At 46.5% G+C, this 17,650-nt stretch overlaps 2 protein-coding genes across 6 annotated transcripts in view; one reads left to right on the top strand and one right to left on the bottom strand.

The window, feature by feature from the left end:
- Positions 1-6,012, bottom strand: part of PFKFB1 (6-phosphofructo-2-kinase/fructose-2,6-biphosphatase 1) — a 94,571-nt gene extending 88,559 nt beyond the window's left edge. The window contains exon 1 of one of the 3 annotated variants that reach the window (XM_032620870.1): positions 5,886-6,012. In XM_032620870.1, the coding sequence (XP_032476761.1) occupies positions 5,886-5,913 (28 nt within the window). In that variant the 5' untranslated portion in view covers positions 5,914-6,012. Of the gene's footprint in view, positions 1-1,440; positions 1,771-5,885 lie in introns of those variants that run through there. The other 2 variants (XM_032620868.1, XM_032620869.1) reach the window with 2 other exon arrangements.
- Positions 6,013-8,929: 2,917 nt separating this feature from the next.
- APEX2 (apurinic/apyrimidinic endodeoxyribonuclease 2) lies at positions 8,930-16,692 on the top strand. 3 transcript variants are annotated; one of them, XM_032619571.1, is made up of 6 exons: positions 8,930-9,229; positions 10,228-10,311; positions 10,941-11,121; positions 11,666-11,812; positions 12,565-12,634; positions 15,402-16,692. In XM_032619571.1, exons 1-6 carry the CDS (start codon positions 9,073-9,075, stop codon positions 16,308-16,310), a joined length of 1,548 nt encoding a protein of 515 aa, XP_032475462.1. In that variant the 5' UTR covers positions 8,930-9,072; the 3' UTR covers positions 16,311-16,692. The 3 variants fall into 3 exon arrangements, with proteins under 3 accessions (XP_032475462.1, XP_032475464.1, XP_032475463.1); XM_032619572.1 differs by having other exon boundaries at positions 9,097-9,222; XM_032619573.1 differs by lacking the exon at positions 10,941-11,121 and having other exon boundaries at positions 8,954-9,229.
- Positions 16,693-17,650: the final 958 nt, after the last annotated feature.

Raw genomic sequence — 17,650 nt, 5'->3', positions numbered from 1 at the left:
GTCCAAGGTCACAGAGACAAGAGGTGGCAGAGCTGGGACTCAAAGCTAGGCAGTCTGAATCACTGAATCACCTCAACAACATGGGGAAGTAGGTATTAATTCTGTCTTCCAGCTGAGGAAAGACGGGCTCAGAAATAAAGTGAGCACATATTTATTTTGCACCCTCTATATGACAAACAGTATAATAGGTGATTTATATCTATTATTTCTCCAACCTGAAAGACAGAGTTCCCAGGAATATAAGGGTCCTAACAATGGAGGACTCAGGTATGCAGAGACTGGCTTGCCTGCTTGCCAGCTAAACCCAACAGCCCCTTAGAAAGGATAGAGTGGCTTGGTGAGTGAGGGTGGGGTGTAATTCTCAGTCTCATCCAGGCTCCTAGATCACCAGATGAGAGATTGAAACTGCTGGTGGAGAGGAGGAGGAAGAAGAACAGGAGGTTGGTTTTTACCCCTCTCCCTCTATCCACACCCTCCATTCTACATAGTATATTTAACATCCTACGTCTTCCTGGATCCTCCCCTCACTAGCCCTGAGCCTGGACCTCCTCTAGCATTAGCACAGTGGAAGCTTGGTCAGTTGGTCCTTGAGATGTCTGGGTCCCACACTCCACAGCTGTCTTATATCTGCACACCTTATGGCTCCTCAGGCCAAAATTCTTGGGCTGGCAGCACCTTGATCCACAACTGTACACTGTTATCTATTGGAAATGGTATAGTCTACTTAAAAAATATATTTTACAGGTTTTGTTTGCTTCCCCTTTGAACCTGCTTTCTTAAATTTTCAAAGTGAACATTACACCAGCAGGCTTTCCCTGAATGTCTTCTCCCTCAACTCCCCAGAGCAGCAAAAGTGTCCATATGTGCCAAGAAGGCAATGCAGGAGACAGGACACCCAACCTTTCCCAACCCAGTCAGAGGCTTATTAGAAGAGGCCTGAGAAAGGGGAGGAGCAAAACCGACCAATGATATGGTACTGCTGTGTACCCATCACCTGTCCTCTGAGAAACAAGGCCAGGAACCATCACCTTATTTCACCCAAGCACTATCAGACAGTACTAATTTCCAGACACTTCACTGATGTCACCAAAATAAAACATTTAGGCTAACATTGAACTAGAAACATCAAATTTCCAACAAGAAGTATTCCAAACAAGCTCTGGTTAAGAAAGAAAAAAATTCCTAGTCAAAAATCCCTCTGATTATGATGGTCTTTATATAATCCTCATTCTTTCTGTCTTCATCTCTCTCTTTCTATCTTTCTTTCTCTACCTTTTTGACATTAGCCTCTTGTTATCTATCCTACAGCTATTTCATCCAGCTGCTCATCTATTCCAACTTTCAGGTTGGGGTGGGGGTGGTTGGGGGGAATGTCCTTTGCTCTTCTACGTCCACTCTACCACCACCACCTTGAAGCCCACAGAAGCAAACCCCACTTACAGCCCCTCCTGCGTTGCAGCCTGCTGTTGCCACCGTTGTGTGGAATCCAGATCTTCTGCAATCTGGTTTGGGTGAGTTCTCCCATCTCTCGAGACATCCTAGGCGTCGCAGCTAATGACACCACTGTCCTCAAGGTACCGGGCCTCACTTTGTCTTATTAGCTGTCTCTTCTGTTGCTGTGGTCACAGCAGGTGGTGGACAGAGTTGGGACAGGGAGGTGTGCTGGGGTTCTGAGCTCTCTAGCAGCCTGTTTCCAGCCCCTCTCCTGTCTCCTAGTCATTGCCTGCCTTGTCTGCCTCTGCTCCTGTATGTACCAGTGGGGGCTTGGGTGCAGAGGAGAGGTTGGACAGAGGTCAGCAGAGGCCTCTGAACTCCAAGGGCTGTGTACATAAGAGATAAGTTGGAGCCCAGCAAGGAAGGCAGCCAGCAAGACAGCCCACGTCTGGCCAGTCACTTCCCTCCAATGAAGACAGGACTAGTAGAGTATGCAAATAAAAGACCGAAGATCATGTGCTTATATCCTGTGTGGGGTGGGGAGGCAAAGGTGATGCAGGCAGATCTCAGCAGCTTTCATAGCTTCAAAATAAAAAAACAGGCCCAAGTAGAATGTCAAATTCCAACCCAGAAACAGAGATCCACATCAGAAATGCAAGATTCCCAAGTACAAATACACAAGCACAAAGTTCCTACTGAAAAACGCAATGTTTTGAGCTAGCAATCTTAGGTCTGAACTGGAAGTGGAAGGTTTACTGCCTCAATGCTCTCCCCCGCAAATGGCATTGCAACCCTTGTCTTACCTGAATTCTGCTACCTTTCCTACTGAAGGGCCTCTCTCTCCTAAAATGTGCTACCCAGGACACTCTTGGAGAGATGGGCACTATCTGATCTTCTTTATGCTCTCTCCAGCCAAAGCTAAATAAATCAGAGTGAATTGGACACCTTGGGAAGAGAAGTGAATGCAGCCATTGCTAGGGGGAGAGATGATAAGCACTGTTCACATGACTGCCAACTGCCATCAGGTCCCCTAGGGAGAAAGGCATTGTGATCTGACCCAGAACAATACTAAAGTTCTTCATGCCAAGTCATGGGGATGGAGGCTTGGGGGGGAGGCTGCAGCAGGCAGAGTGTGGTGAGTTGGGAGCAATGGCCTCAAAGTAGGACAAGTCCATAGGCCAGAGCCATCCTACCCAGATGTCTCTGCTTTACCCTCCCCCATCCCCCTGGTTGTTTTGAAGCTTTTATGTGTAGTACTCATCTAACAGCATAGCTTACCTGGAAGACGTCCAAGTGTGCTCTTACTTCATTCTTTTGCAACCTTCCCACCCCTTGATGAACCTCCAGTGATTGGCTACAAGAAAGCTCAATTTCTTCCACTGAGCTGGGCAACACCGGGGCAATCTCATGGGGATAGCAATCTCCAATCCCTGACCTCCAATGCTCTCAGCTCCACTTTGCCTTTTAAGAAGTTCCCTAAAATACATTCTCAGAATCCTAGTCTACATAAGGGTTAGATTCCCTCCATTTGTTGTGTATAAATCATACCAAACTTTCGATACATTTCAAAGCCTGCCCTTCTAAATGAATCTACTGAGGCAGTGGATAACAGTGGTTAAAAGCAATGGGCTCTGGAGTCACACTACTGGAGTGGAATCCCACCTCTGCCCCTTGCTATGACACGCTGGGTAGAAGACTTAATTTTTCAGTGCCGTGGTGTTTTCATCTCATAGGAGTACCTACTCCCTTAGGGTTGTTGAAGATTCAATGTGTTAACAGATATAAAGTAACCTGGAAAATGTTCATTATATATTACCTAACACTCTGATTCCCTTTGTGAAGTAAAAGGTCAGTTACCTCCTTGGCTAATATGCAACTTCTGGTGTAATGCTGAGCATTCAGGAAACACTCAGTAAAGGAAACTTACAAAATTATGACAAAGGGTTAACATTTATAATAAATAAAGAGCTCATGCCAATCAGTTAGAAAGATGAATTCACTTTTACTTTTTTGGTTTTGTGATACAGAGGTCCCCTAGAAATCATTGCATCCAACCCTCTCAGGTAAGAAGATGGAAGCCTAGAGAGGGAAGTATTTTCCTAAGATCCTATAGTAAATCAAGTCACCAAGTTAGAAATAGAACACTGGGGATCTGATTTCTCCAGTCCAGGGCTTTTCTTTGGTTAACTGATCAGTCAAGCTTGATTTAAGAATGTGGTCTTCTAGATTAGCTCAGAACATTTAGAGTCTTAGAACTAGAGTTTGGAAGACATGCAACTCTCTTAATCGTAATAAGTCTCCTAACTGGTAATCACTCTGCTAAGGCTAGTAATCTGAATAATAACCCTTTACATGTATGTTTTCCATGGCCCACAAAGAAACATATTCCTCATCATAGTTGCTCCTTCCAAACATTCTCACTAGCCTCACAGGGAAACTGAGGTCTAGGGAGGGGAAGTGGCTTGTCCGAGGTAATCAATCCAGTCACATGAACCCCTCTTCTATGTTTACAGTTTTGTCCTCATGACCCTGCCAAGAGGCAGAAAGATAAATTTAGCAGCAGGAAATCTGAGATAGGAGCTTAGCAGGCTTTTGACAAGGTCTGAAAGGGTAAACTTAGGATCCAGGCTTGAAAACCCAACTTAAAACTACCTGGAACTGAGTGTGTGTGTGTGTGTGTGTGTGTGCGCGCGCGTGTGCGTGTGTGTGTTTTAACCACTGTTATCAATTCTGATCCCCAGAAGTAGGAAAACTAAACAAGCTTTATGGGAAGGCCTCAGTCCTGGCTCTTCTCAATCAAACGTGTCTCTCCAGTCATGTCTCTCTTTAGACCCCTGTGGTTAAATTGTGCCAGCTGACTCACTAGGCCCCCAAACTTACTGTGTACTTTTTTGCCTCTGGGCCTTTGCTCAGCCTGGAATGCCTTCTCTTCCCTTCCATTCTCAGTGAAATCTGACTCACTCTTCAAGGCCAGGCTCAATGCTCACCTCCTCTGAGAAGCCTTGGCTTTGGTTCCCACATTGCCTATATGCTTCTGTTTATCTGAGCAAGTATCCACCTTTTACCGGTCTACTTTCCTACTAGACTGTGAGCTCCTTAAGGATGGGGACTGGATCTCAGTTATCTGTGATCTGTTTCCAGGTGTCCAGCTCAGGCCCTGGCACAGAGGAGACTTGCTCAATCTACATCTCTCTGCCCTAGACGAGATGAACATGTGTACAAATAATCCCCATTCAACAAAGGTAAATTTTATAAAAGAGAGCTATCCAGGGAACTGGGTGGGGGAACTAACTTGGTCTGAAGGTAGAAGGTGGTAGTAGGATCTAGAAAGTTTCTCAACCCTGAACGGGGCAGAACAGAAAGAACAAAAGAATGAAGTCCCCCCCCTCCAGAAAAAAGTTCCAATTAACTGGTTACAGAAAAAATTGTTCACTCAGTATCAGAGACTCACTCAAGACCAAGAGCTGAGTCACAAATTCTAATTTGGGGTTAACTCTATGGAGGAAAAGCATAAAGTATGACTACCTGAGGCCCACAGATCCTGACCATCCTCCCAAAGTATGGAGTGTATGGGAGAATCTCATTAAAAGCAGTATCAAGACAGTACTGATGGGTATCAAAATCACAAATGGGGTCTTCTTATTGGTAATTCTTCGAGTGTGTGGGTGTGAATGCATTTGTGTTAGGGTGAGGAGGGGAGATTGCATGCTTACAGGTCAGGTGCCTATATGTGAATATCAGGCCTTCTGTGGCAGCAGCCTAGGATCCACTTCCTTCTTGGCCACTGCCCTGGCCCACCATCCCCCCACTACTTTCAGCCCCATGCCTGGGGCCCAAGGTTTGCTCTATCCTAGTCCTAGGAGTAGCCCTCCACAGACCATAGTCACTCAGGGAGAAGAGCAGCTGGAGGGTTATGTGTGGTATTGCCTGTGGAGGCTACAGAAAAAGTAGGATCACTAAGACAGAGCACGGAAGTCCTGAAATATTTCAGAAGCGCTTTAGTTCCTGTCATCCCACTCCTCTTCACCTTGTGACAGTCCTCTGAGGGAAATAGGAGGGACTTCAATTTCCATTTTGGTGAAGAGGCTATTGAAGCCCAGAGAAGCTAAAAGACTTGTTCAAAGTGCCACAGCAAACCCGCCCTACTTTATATACCAGTTGGGAGGTAAGAGATACAATCTCTATCACCCAGTTCATTCAAAACTGGACTAGACCATGTTAAAGAGACTTCTAAAGTGCTAGGGAACTGCCCTTTGGGCCAGTGTTCCACAAAGACAGGTCAGAATGGATGATAGATAATGAAATATAGAAATCATGTTATCCCCAACTTCCCATACACTTTAGTGAACAGTTTGAGTGTCCACCTATTCCAAGAAAACTTTCCAGAGAGCCTAAAGAATGGATTTGGGTTTGTGTTAACTCCTATCTATTTTTCCTTCTGTTTCACCTACCTGTTCTCCTAGAGGTTTTTTCTTCCATCGCTAGTTATCCAATACACGACACACGGCTCTCTTGCATTTAGACCCCCAAAGCAGGTACAGAGAGTGGCATCAAGCAGGGAGCCTGGAGGCACTCGTTGGCTCCCTGGGAAGGCTGGGGATGTACCCTTGGTAAGAGGGGGTGTGTGCCCGCTGTTGAAATATCAGCTGCCAAAGAAGTTCCTGAGTCAACCAGAGCCTTTTCTCTTCAGGCCAACCATGTGTTCGCCTTGCCCCAAAGGTCAGAACTAATATTAACAAGCTACTGCAGAATGGGGAAATGAAAACCAGCAATGTAAACAGGCAAGATCTGGATTTCCTTGGGGCTGGTTCAGATTGGTCTTCAGTGTAAATCAGCACGATCCCCTACTGGAGAGTGATTTGGCAATGTGAAGCAAGAGCAATAAAAATGTTCATTTCCTTTGTCCTAATTATTCCACTCTTGGGACTCAATCCTAAGCCAATAACCACCAAAACATGGAAAAGCTTAAAGCACCAACATCTTAATTTTAATTGCAGGGCTATTTTCTGATGGCAACAACTGGAATGTAACCTTTAAGTCCTCCAGGAGGAAAAGCAGCTCTTTGGGTCTTTTTTGCAGACACTGAGAATGATGGTTTTAAGGCTATGGAATTCTGGGGGAAAAGTAATTATGCCACAATTCTGGGTGAGGAACCTAAGGATGCGAAGTTATGCTTTTCCCTGGACATTGGGCATGTCTATTATTTCTATTTTTATGTTATCAAAAACAAGTCACTAACCTGTTGATGCTCTTGCTATTGCCCTTTATTTGTTCATTCATTCAACAAATATTTATTAACTCCTAATATGTGTTGTGCGCTATATTAGGGGATGGGGCTAACAAGATGAATCAGATATGGTCATTGCTCTCAAGCTGTTGGCAGTCTAATGACAGAAATAGAAATCAGTGGTAGCTGTGCATTGTAAGCGCTGTGACAGAATGGACCATAGAGTGGTGTGGGGGCCCAGAGGAAAAGATCTAACTGGGGAGGTTAGAAAAAACTTACTTAGGAAAGTATTCCTTGAGCTGATTAAGACAGGGGTTGAATCCTGGCTCTACTGCTTCTGTGATACTGGGGTGAATTCACTGAACCTCTCTTAGCCTCAATGCCCCTTACAGTGTTGCCCTGATAATGAAATGAGATAATGCATATGGAAGAGCCATAGGTTATATTGGAAGACAGTGCTACTCTGGAACTTGGGTAGCCCACTTAAACTCTCTTGGCCTTGATTTTAATAATCTGAGAAACAGAGCAAAGAGGAAGTACCTGTCAGGCCACATCCTAAGGGATGCTATAAGGCCCAAGACAAATAATGACCGCAGGGTGGGCTTGATACAGCTTCCCCATCTCCCTCCCCCAGCCCAATAAAGCCAGAGGCCCTCTTCTAAATCTTACTCCATTAGAGTGCTTCTTTTTTTCCCTCATTTTCCCCGTGGTTTATTGAAAAGGTTCAATACTCACTATTTTGCAGCCTGCCACCCCCCAATATGTTTTGGGATCTTTCTATATCACTACACATAGAACATTTCATTATTCCCCCCCTTTTTAAAAAAATATTTTATATTGGAGTATAGTTGATATACAATGTTGTGTTAGTTTCAGGTGTATAGCAAAATACATCATATACTGTTTATTCTTTTTCAGATTCTTTTCCCATACAGGTTATTACAGAGTATTGAGTAGAGTTCCCTGTGCTGTATAGTGGGTCCTTGTTGTTTCTCTATTTTATATATTGTAGTGTGTATATATATTTAAAAAGCGAGGTAAATTTGAACATAAAATTAACAATTTTAAAGTGTATGATTAAGTGGTATTTAGTACATTTTGCAAAGATTTCATTTACATGAAATATCAAAAATAGGTAAACCCACAGGAACAGAAAGCAAATTGATGCCATAAAGGTGCTGGTGGTGGAGGGCATAGGGACTAACTGCTTAATGCGTAATGGGTATGTATTTCCCTTTGGGGTGATGTTTTGGAACTAGGTAGAGGTGATGGTTCCTCATTCCTTTTATTATTAGTTTTTTAAATATGGTAAAATATACATAACATAAAAATTAAACATTTTTAATTAAGATTCTTTTGGCACAAAAGCATATAGATCAATGGAACAGAATAGAAAGCCTGGATATAAACCCACACACCTACTTTCAATTAATCTTGGACAAAGGAGGCAAGAACATACAACGGAGAAAAGACAGTCTCTACAGCAAGTGGTGCTGGGAAAGTTGGACAGCCTTATATAAATCAATGAAGTTAGAAGACTCACACCATACATGAAAATAAATTCAAAATGGTTTAAAGACTTAAATATAAGACGTGACACCATAAAAAAAAACTCTTAGAAAAAGAACATAGGCAAAACATTTTCAGACATAACTCCTGGTAATATCGTCTTAGATCAGTCTCCCAAGGCAAAAGCAATAAAGCAAATAAACAAATGGGACCTAATCAAACTTAAAAGCTTTTGCACAACAAAGGAAACCATAAACAAAACGAAAAGATGACCTAAGGACTGGGAGAAAGTATTTGCAAACGATGACCGACGACCAGCAAGATCTTAATTTCCAAAATGGAGTGCGTTTCTTATTGCTCCCTCCTCCGGCCGCAAAGTTCCCTTCGCGCATTCCCCCGCCCACATTTACATGCAGGGTTACGCCAGCCACTCCCTAGTCGCTGGGTGCCGCAGCCCTCTTTGTACTCAGGGGTGCAGTCTGAACACTGTGGGCGGGGCTTCGGTCGCTGCGCGGTTCCGCCACTTAAAAAGTGGTAAAATCTCGTTTGTAAGTAATGGAAAGCACCAAGGGGACTTTTCAGCAGAGCAGAAACGCAGTCAGACTCAGGCACGTGAGCCAGTGTCGGGTGGTAGGGGCAGGAGCCCAACCATGGCCTTCCTCTCACTATTCATTGCCCCTAGGCTACCACACCGCCCCCTTCAGCTTCCGCTTCTCCAGCCAATGAAAACTGAAGGGCTTGAATCCCCGCCCCATGTGTGTCCAACCCTTTTGCGGCACGCACAAGAACGCCTGCGCAAATGCGCGCGCGGAAAGCCAGGCCTGGCGGACAAAGGAATTTTCGGGTTTTGGCTCTCACTTACGTGGGGCGCGGGCTTAAAGGCATTGCAGTTAGCTGTCAGCATGTTGCGCGTGGTGAGCTGGAACATCAATGGGATTCGCAGCCCCGTGCAAGGGGTGGGATACGAGGAGCCCAGCAATTGTACCGCCATGACCATGGGGCGCATTTTGGACAAGCTGGATGCTGACATCGTCTGTCTTCAGGAGACCAAAGTAACCAGTGAGCGCTCAAGAATTCAGGACCCCTACCACACGTTCCCTTTTCCGCCACCTTTTGCTCTCTGCTCCATATCATTTCACTTTCCCATTTCTCTATCCTTAGAGTCCTCCCCCTAGAGCCCGTCTGGAATCCCGATCCCCCCTCTATATTTCGCACTCCAGCTAGATCTCCTAATTCCGACATCATCTCCTGGCCTCAGCAGAACCATAATTCCTTCCCCCTTGCAATCTCCATCTTCTTTCAGATCCTCTAATTCCTACTCATTCTCCTGACACAGCTCAGTCCCCCAAATTTCCTCCTGCCACACACTTTCCATCTCCCACTCCCAAGACAGACACCCCCACTTTCCCTTTTCTGCCCCCAGTTCATATCCTTTAATTCTCACACCATCTTTGCCCCCAGTTTAGACTCCCTAGTTTCCTCCTTTTTAAACTTCTATCTCAGATCCCCAGTACCTCTTATCTCTACCGCCATCTCTCCTCCCCAGCTGAGAGCTTCTCATCATTTCTACCTCATGTCCCACCCCAAACGTAGACCCTCTAATTCCCTCTGCCCCACAGCTCAATCCCCTGATTCCTTCCCTCTCCCACCCACCTCCCTCTAAGACCCATTCCCTACTTTCCCTCCATCCTCAGTTCAAATCCTTGAATTCCCTCTCCTACCTCCTACTCCCAGCTCAGATTCCCAGTTCTCTCTCCCATATGTCCATTTCCCACCCCCAACTTCCTCCAGTCACCTAGTCACCTAGCCTCCTCCCACCTAATTCTTCACCTCCCATTCAGTAGTCTTCCCCTTTCTCGTAATTCTGATAACAATTCCCTCTCTAGTCCCCACCTTTTTTTAGCTTCTCTTCTTATCATAGGTACTCGATATTCTCTTCTACCCTGGCTCTGATGTGTGCAAGAAATTAGCCTACAGCTGTAATTCCAAGCCTTTCTGTGTCCTGGGTCCTAGTTTTATCTCTGATGTAATCTTACATCTTTTTTTTTTTTTTCCAGGGGATGTGCTGACAGAGCCCCTGGCTATCATTGAGGGCTGTAACTCCTATTTCAGCTTCAGCCGCAACCGTAGTGGCTATTCTGGTAAATGGGGCTTTCTGGGGACTTTAAAGTGATGGAGACAGGTGGGAAAGGGTTTTCAATATTTAATGAGAAGGTAATAAATGTAGGCTTTTCATCCACAGAGCTAAAGCCATATCAGGTTATATGAAGGATAATTTTTATGTATAATATTGGATCTCAGAAACACAGTAGTGTGATGGTTAGTTGTATGAGCTCTGGAGCCAGACTGCCTGAGTTTGGATCCTAGCTCACTTCCTAGCTGCGTACCCTCTGGCAAGCTACTTAACCTCTTTATGCCTCAAGTTCCTCAGCTGGAAAATGGGGATAATGTGTACTTCTTAGGGCTATTACAAGGACTAAACTAATTAATCCATGTGATAATAATAATAGCTAACATTTTCTGAGCACCTACCATGTAAAGCACTTAGAATATTAGCTGTTATTAATCTGCAGCTTTTCTAGATGAAGGAACTGAAACTCCAGGGTTTGAGTAGAGGAGTTGCCTCAGGCATCCATGGCCCTTGAGTTGGGGGAGTCATCAAGAGAGCCACACTTGATGAAGATGAGTCGGGTGACCTGTGCAGGGGCAATAGACTGTGCAACAGGCTGTTGGCTGCCAGGCCTGCTTAGAGTACCCTCTCTGTCTCCAGGTGTAGCCACCTTCTGTAAGGACAGTGCTACCCCAGTGGCTGCTGAAGAAGGCCTGAGTGGCCTACTTGCCACTCAGAATGGGGACGTGGGTTGCTACGGAAACATGGATGACTTCACTCAAGAGGAGCTTCGAGCTCTGGATAGTGAGGGCCGGGCCCTCCTCACACAACACAAGATCTGGTAATAGCCCACATCCGCCTGTCACCGAGCATCGCTGGTTCAACTCTGTGAATGTGGTGATTCTAAGGCTTGCCTTATAAACATACATTCACCATAGAAAACTTCCCAAACTTGCCTTTCCTGGACTTCAGTCCTGGCAAGGCAACCTGCTATGTGACCCTGAACAAATCATATTCTCTTCTGAGCCTTGAGTTTATTTCTACAGGGGCGGGGGCGGGGGGAGAGGGAGCCTGGCCGGGAGGACTAGCTCTCTTTTTTACCACAGGTGCCTCAGAAGCAAGTTAGCCAACTTTACTACCCCAGGTTGCTCTCTTTCTGTGTCCTGTCTTTGTGAATGGCAGGACCATCACCTGATTTACCCGAGTGTCATCCTAGATGTAGTCAGTCCTCAAGTCCTGTGTATGCCAGCTTGTTCATGTCTCTCTATCCCTTTCCTTCACTTCCATCCCACAGACAATCATTAAGTGGGAGCCACATGGTGTGGGGAGGGGAAGGGTGGCTTGAAAGTGACCCCTTTTGCGGGGGCCGTTTCTATTCTCCCCAGCACATGGGAAGGGAAGGAGAAGACCTTGACCCTAATCAACGTGTACTGCCCCCATGCGGACCCTGGGAAGCCTGAGCGGCTCGCCTTTAAGATGCGCTTCTATCGCTTGCTGCAGATCCGAGCAGAAGCCCTCCTGGCAGCTGGCAGGTACTGCAAACCTGGGCAGCAAGGCTTCCTTGAGCTTGTCCCGGGTGCCCAGCCCCGTGTCAAGGTCCATTGAGAGGGATATGGGATCTTTGTCTTTTGAGTTCATTTACAGCCTAGTTGTAGACACCAGCAGGCCCACCAGAATAGACCCTGCTGTCTAAGAGCTGTAGGGACCAGGTAAAGTGATACAAATATGGGTTTTGTACTCAGATACCTCTGAGCACCTATCCCAGATCCTCTTTTACTCACTGTGAGCCCAAAGGCTAGTGTTGCCTCTATTTTCTCTTTTGTAAAATAAGTGTATGAATCCCTACTTCAGAGTATAGTTTTAAGGATGAAATGAGATGAGGAAGGTAACGTACTTGGGAACAAATGAAAAGTCTTATCCCAGGGAGGGACAGGAAAGTGAGGGTAGGTTGACATAATCGAGGGATGCTTCCTAGAGGGAGTGGTACCTGAGCTCATCTTTGAAGGACCAGAAAGATGCCATTAGGTAAGATGCCATTAGGTAAGTGAGACAATCATGTCAAACAGGGAACAGGGTTACCTTTGGAGATCATAATTGTGTTGGTCAGTTGTAAAAGGCATCAAGGTTATACTGAAATTGGAGAGACAGGCTATTATGACTTGCCGTTGGACCCCACCTTGACCTCTATGTGGCAGGTGGTCTATCTGAGATCTTGGGCCCAGGAGAAAGTAGATGGGCCAGGACTACTGCTTCCCTTTCTGAACATTCATTTTATGTTTTTCAGCCATGTTATCATTCTGGGGGACCTGAATACAGCTCACCGCCCCATTGACCACTGGGATGCAGTCAACCTGGTAAGGCTCCCTCTAGGCCTTTGACCTCACTCCTGACTATGGTTCTGTTTAGCCAGCCAATCAATGCTTTTTTTTTTGGCCCAGGGGCCAGCTCCCTTCACGGAAAAGCAGAGCTTAGTTTGAAATTCTATTCTCAAAGCACTGAAGATTGTGCTGTGGACTCAGTTAGTAGTCAGTGCTGGCTCGGCCCCTTAGAGCTCTCAGCATGGTGGTGGGGTATGGACACATGACCAGTCAATTATAGAATGGTGTCTTCAGGGCTGAGGCAGAGACAGCAGCCCAGGAGGTTAGGAGAGCCTGGAAATAGGAGTTGGGCCAGCCAGGACATCAGGGGAGATATCTTAAAATGGCTGAATCTTAAAAGATGAGTAGAACAGAGCTTTGGGGTGGGAAGCAAAGAATTCTAGCATGATAAGCAAAGGATGCAAGGTGAGAATTTGGCTCGTGTGCATTGAGAACTACAAGTCCCATTCTTGTTAGGGGGTGAAAGAGAAGGAAGGTGAGTAGCAGGAGATGGGGCTGGAGAGTTTCAGTCAGATTTCAAGAGCCTGGAACTCCACATTGCCTTGATCATTTCCCTAATATACTATGTTTCCTGCTCATGAACCTTCAACACGTCTCTGTTACCTTTGTGATGCAGAGAAAACACACAGACCTGGCATTCAAAACTCTTCCTTGTCTGCACCCAGTCTCCGTTTCCATCCTCCGCACCGCTACACACTCCATCCACTCCAGCCAGGTTGTCTCCTCTCTGCCCATTGCAAAAGTTATTCTCATTTTGGCTTTTCTCACTGTCCTCTGAATTGGTAGGCATCCCCTCCCTCTGTCTTCTTTTCTTGTGTGAACCTCTCATCTCTGAGTCCTTCTATGCCAATGGTTCTCAACCCTTGAAAGTACATTAGTACAAGGAGCTTTTACAAAAATGTCAATACCTTGGTGCAACCCTAGACCAATTAAATCAGAATCTATTGGGTGTGGAGCCAGGGTAGCAGTATGTTTTGAAAGTTCCCGGGCTGATTTTATTGTATATTCAGGCTTGAGGACCACTGCCCTAGAATCTCCAAGTCAGTTCTCATCATAGCTTGCCTCATAAGGGGAGGGATAAGTAACTTATGCTGGCACAGTCCAACTCAGCAGTAGGCTTGGCTCAAAGAAGAGGCTGTAGGAAAATTCCTTGATTAATTTGCAGAAGAGCCACAGGAACATAAATGTGTCTCTCAGCTGGGAAAAATGAGCAGAAATGAGATAATGAGGGCTTCCCTGGTGGCGCAGTGGTTGGGGGTCCGCCTGCCGATGCAGGGGACACGGGTTCGTATCCCGATCCGGGAGGATCCCACATGCCGCGGAGCGGCTGGGCCCGTGAGCCATGGCCACTGAGCCTGCGCGTCCGGAGCTTGTGCTCCGCAACGGGAGAGGCCACAACAGTGAGAGGCCCGCATAACGCAAAAAAAAAAAAAAAAAAAGAAATGAGATAATGAGAGACTGGTGGTGGTGGTGGGGAAGGGAGTGTACACTACAAACTGCAAACCTTCAATCCTCCCTACCTTATTCCTTATCGGTGTTTACTTAGTCTGTTTTTGCTGCTTCCTGTGATAGTGTTATATACTTTTATGCCTTCTCTTCTTAGTTTAGAAATATCTTAGATATCTCGAGTGCACTTCCTATACTCTTTTTTTCCCAAGGAAAGAGAACTAATGTACCAGATCACCTGAGAAACACAATCTTTCCAAAATAACAGAGTATGTCTACTTCCCACAAGACCAGCTCTTCTAGTCTCATCTCCCTAAATAGTACCATCGTCCTCTTGGTTGCTCCAACCAGAAGCCAGGGAATTGTGTTAGTGTTCTTCTCTACCCGCCTTTCCCATTCAATTGGTCAGTGAGTACTGTTGATTCTAGCTCCAAATCATCTCTTAATTTCATTTTGTCTCATCTGGCACCACCCTAGTCTAAGTGACCATCACCTCTTGATAGTCAGTCTGGTTGCCCCTCAAGTCTTTTGGGTATACTGTCCCCTCCCTCCACAGGCCCATCACAGAAGTTGTTCTCTCAATTTGTAACACCCTCTGCCTGGGTTACTCTTGCTCAGCCTTCACTTCTGAGCTCCAGATCACTTCCTGAAAGGAAGCCTTGTTGGTCCCCAAGACAAGATCATGGTCCCACTTTGTCTCTAGTATCGTGCCTGGCACATAATCAGTGTTCTTTGAACATTTGTTGCACTGAATGAGTGGGTGAGTGGATTGGATGGATGATGAATTAGGGATCAGAGCCAAAGGAAGTATTCAGACCTGAAACCCTGGAGCCCCTCAGCTCAGGAAGGGGGTGTGGTCAGTGAAGGCTTTGACACACACAACAAGATAAGCCAAATAGTACCAGAGGGTTTACATGAAAAGGCAACAGGCTTCTTAACTCCTAACCTCAGCCCTACTTCCTGGAGGTAACCACTTTTAACTTGCTGTTTTCCATTCTCTTGGTGAGCAGTTCTGAGAATTGCTTTGATTAACAGCAAGCTTTCAGATCTGGGATTTATGGCCCAGTGCAAGGTAGAGGTAGCCTGATGCAGAGGGGAAAAAGAATCATGGCCTTTTAAATCAGTAAGGGTGGAAAGTGAATCCCAGCTCTGCCAGTTCTGGACTGTATGACCTTGAGCATTCTTCTTTGAAACAACCACATTTTCTTGTCTGTAAAATGAAGCAGTTAATCTAAGTCCCTTCCAGTTCTAGGCATCTAGTTCTACCTCTTTCTTTGTCCCCCTTCTCTTTCCCCAGGAATGCTTTGAAGAGGACCCAGGTCGCAAGTGGATGGACCACTTGCTCAGTAACCTGGGGTGCCAGGCTGGTTCCCATATGGGACCCTTCATTGATAGCTACCGATGCTTCCATCCAAAGCAGAAGGGGGCCTTCACCTGCTGGTCCACAGTCAGTGGCGCCCGCCATCTGAACTATGGCTCTCGGCTTGACTATGTGCTGGGAGACAGGACCCTGGTCATGGACACCTTTCAGGCCTCCTTCTTGCTGCCTGAGGTGATGGGCTCTGACCACTGCCCTGTGGGTGCAGTCTTAAGCGTGTCTTCTGTGCCGGCAAAACAGTGCCCTCCTCTGTGCACCCGCTTCCTCCCTGAGTTTGCAGGCACCCAGCTCAAGATCCTTAGATTCCTAGTTCGTCTCGAACAAGATCCTGTGTTCAGGCAGTCAGCGCTACAGCTCAGCAATCAAACACCGGTACAGATGCGCCAAAACAAAGCTCGTGTGCGCTCGACCAGGTCTCGGCCAAGTCAACCTGGTTCCAGTAGAGGCCAAAAAAACCTGATGAGCTACTTCCAGCCATCCTCCAGTCGTCCCCAAGCTTCTCCTAACTTGGGGCTTCCTAGCCTGGGCAACCTCATGACCCCAAAGACCTCAGAAGAGGACGTGATGGCCAATGTGGTGGAGGGGCGGGCCAAGGCTTCAGAGGCCAAGGATGAAAAGGAGGTACGGACCTCATTCTGGAAGTCTCTGCTGGGGGGGCCCTTGCCCATGCCCCTGTGTGGGGGCCACAGGGAGCCGTGTGTAATGCGAACTGTGAAGAAGCCAGGACCCAACCTGGGCCGCCACTTCTACATGTGTGCCAGGCCCCAGGGTCCTCCCACTGACCCCTCCTCCCGCTGCAGCTTCTTCCTCTGGAGCAGGCCCAGCTGAACCAACCCAGGCCTAGGGATGTCTGGCATGGTTAACCTTGTACATGGTCTGAGGCCAGCTTCCTCCTAAGCTACTTCCTCAAGACCTCCTTCCCACCTCCTCTTCCTCCTCCACCTTCCTCAGGGACCCTTCTCTTTCCTCTTTTTCTTCTTCCTCCAAGGCCTCCCTTCCTCTCTCTTCTTCCTGCCTAGCTCCTCCTCACTGGTGAGCTTCTTTTGTCTTAATGCTGTGACCCAGTCCCCCACCCCACTTCCCACCTCCCTCTCAGAATTACAGAGGAACCAGTTGCCCCAGGAAGTTGTGATTTTTAAACCCATTCCTTCCTTCCTGGGAAATGTATCTGTGCCTAAATAAAGTATGTGTCTTTGTTGTAGTGCACCATGTCATGTGGACATTTTGGATGTGCTCCATAAAGCTGAGTCAGAGACGTTATCTCAGTCCCGGGTTTGCCAACTGCCTGTAACCTGATGATATAACTTCCAGGGAGAGGGGAGGAAGGAGGATTGGTGCTTACCATTAAAGTGCTCTGTTGAGTTGTTGGGGTTCCCTGCACTGCTGAGGTTGGATCAGCAAGAGGTGGGTGTGGTGGGGCAGGAAGCTCAGGTGGGCTGTGTAGCTTTAAACCACTGTTTCTCAACTGATGTGTCTTACAGCTGCCACAAATGGGTTACAGGGTAGAAAGAAATGGGTCCCTCAACCCTAGAGTTGCCAGGCAGGACCAGGAATTGCACAAGTGTCAGAAAAGATTGCCTCCTAGACAAGTAATACCATTAATTCACCCAAGCGTGCCATGCAAATGTTTTCAGTGTGTTATGACCTAGAAAGTTTGGGAGCATTGCCTTGAACAAGTTGCTTGCTATAGCCAAGCCTCTTTCTCACCTTGGGAAACAGAACTGATAAGTCTTGTTTTATAAGGTGTTGTGAGAAGCAAAGAGGATAATGGATTGAGGAGGACATCCATTCTCTCTGTTGGAAAATATCTCCAAAGTTTTGGGGAACCAGTCTTTTTCTCCAGGCAGATTGGTTTGGGCTGATTCCACCTCCTGGCTTCAGAGGCTACCTGGAGCCTGAGTTTCTGGGCCTACGCATGAAGAGTCAATCCCTGGATTCTTGTTGAAACCATGGGGAAAGAGCCGTTTGATATAAACCTGCCAAATGTCCTGGCTCTTTGTTTAACTCACTGTGTAGTTTTTGGCCTCTTCCTTTTTCTGGATCTGTTTCCCTATCAGTAAAATGGGATGGTCAGACCAACAGGTGATCAGTGGTTTCCTCATGGCTCTGCCACTTGTCTAAGGGGGTCAGGTATAATGTAGTTGTCTGTTCTCTGTCAAACAAAGGGC

This window comes from Phocoena sinus, chromosome X, assembly GCF_008692025.1.
Source record: "Phocoena sinus isolate mPhoSin1 chromosome X, mPhoSin1.pri, whole genome shotgun sequence".
NCBI classification, from domain to species: Eukaryota; Metazoa; Chordata; class Mammalia; order Artiodactyla; family Phocoenidae; genus Phocoena; species Phocoena sinus.
Note: the sequence above shows the minus strand (reverse complement) of the source record. Positions and strands in the feature narration are given on the sequence as shown.

Coding starts and splice junctions, on each gene's coding strand:
- APEX2 (XM_032619571.1), top strand. CDS start 9,073: ATGTTGCGCGTGGTGAGCTGGAACATCAATGGGATTCGCAGCCCCGTG. Junction 9,230..10,227: donor TCAGGAGACCAAAGTAACCA/GTGAGCGCTCAA, acceptor TTTTTTTTCCAG/GGGATGTGCTGACAGAGCCC. Junction 11,813..12,564: donor GCCCTCCTGGCAGCTGGCAG/GTACTGCAAACC, acceptor TATGTTTTTCAG/CCATGTTATCATTCTGGGGG.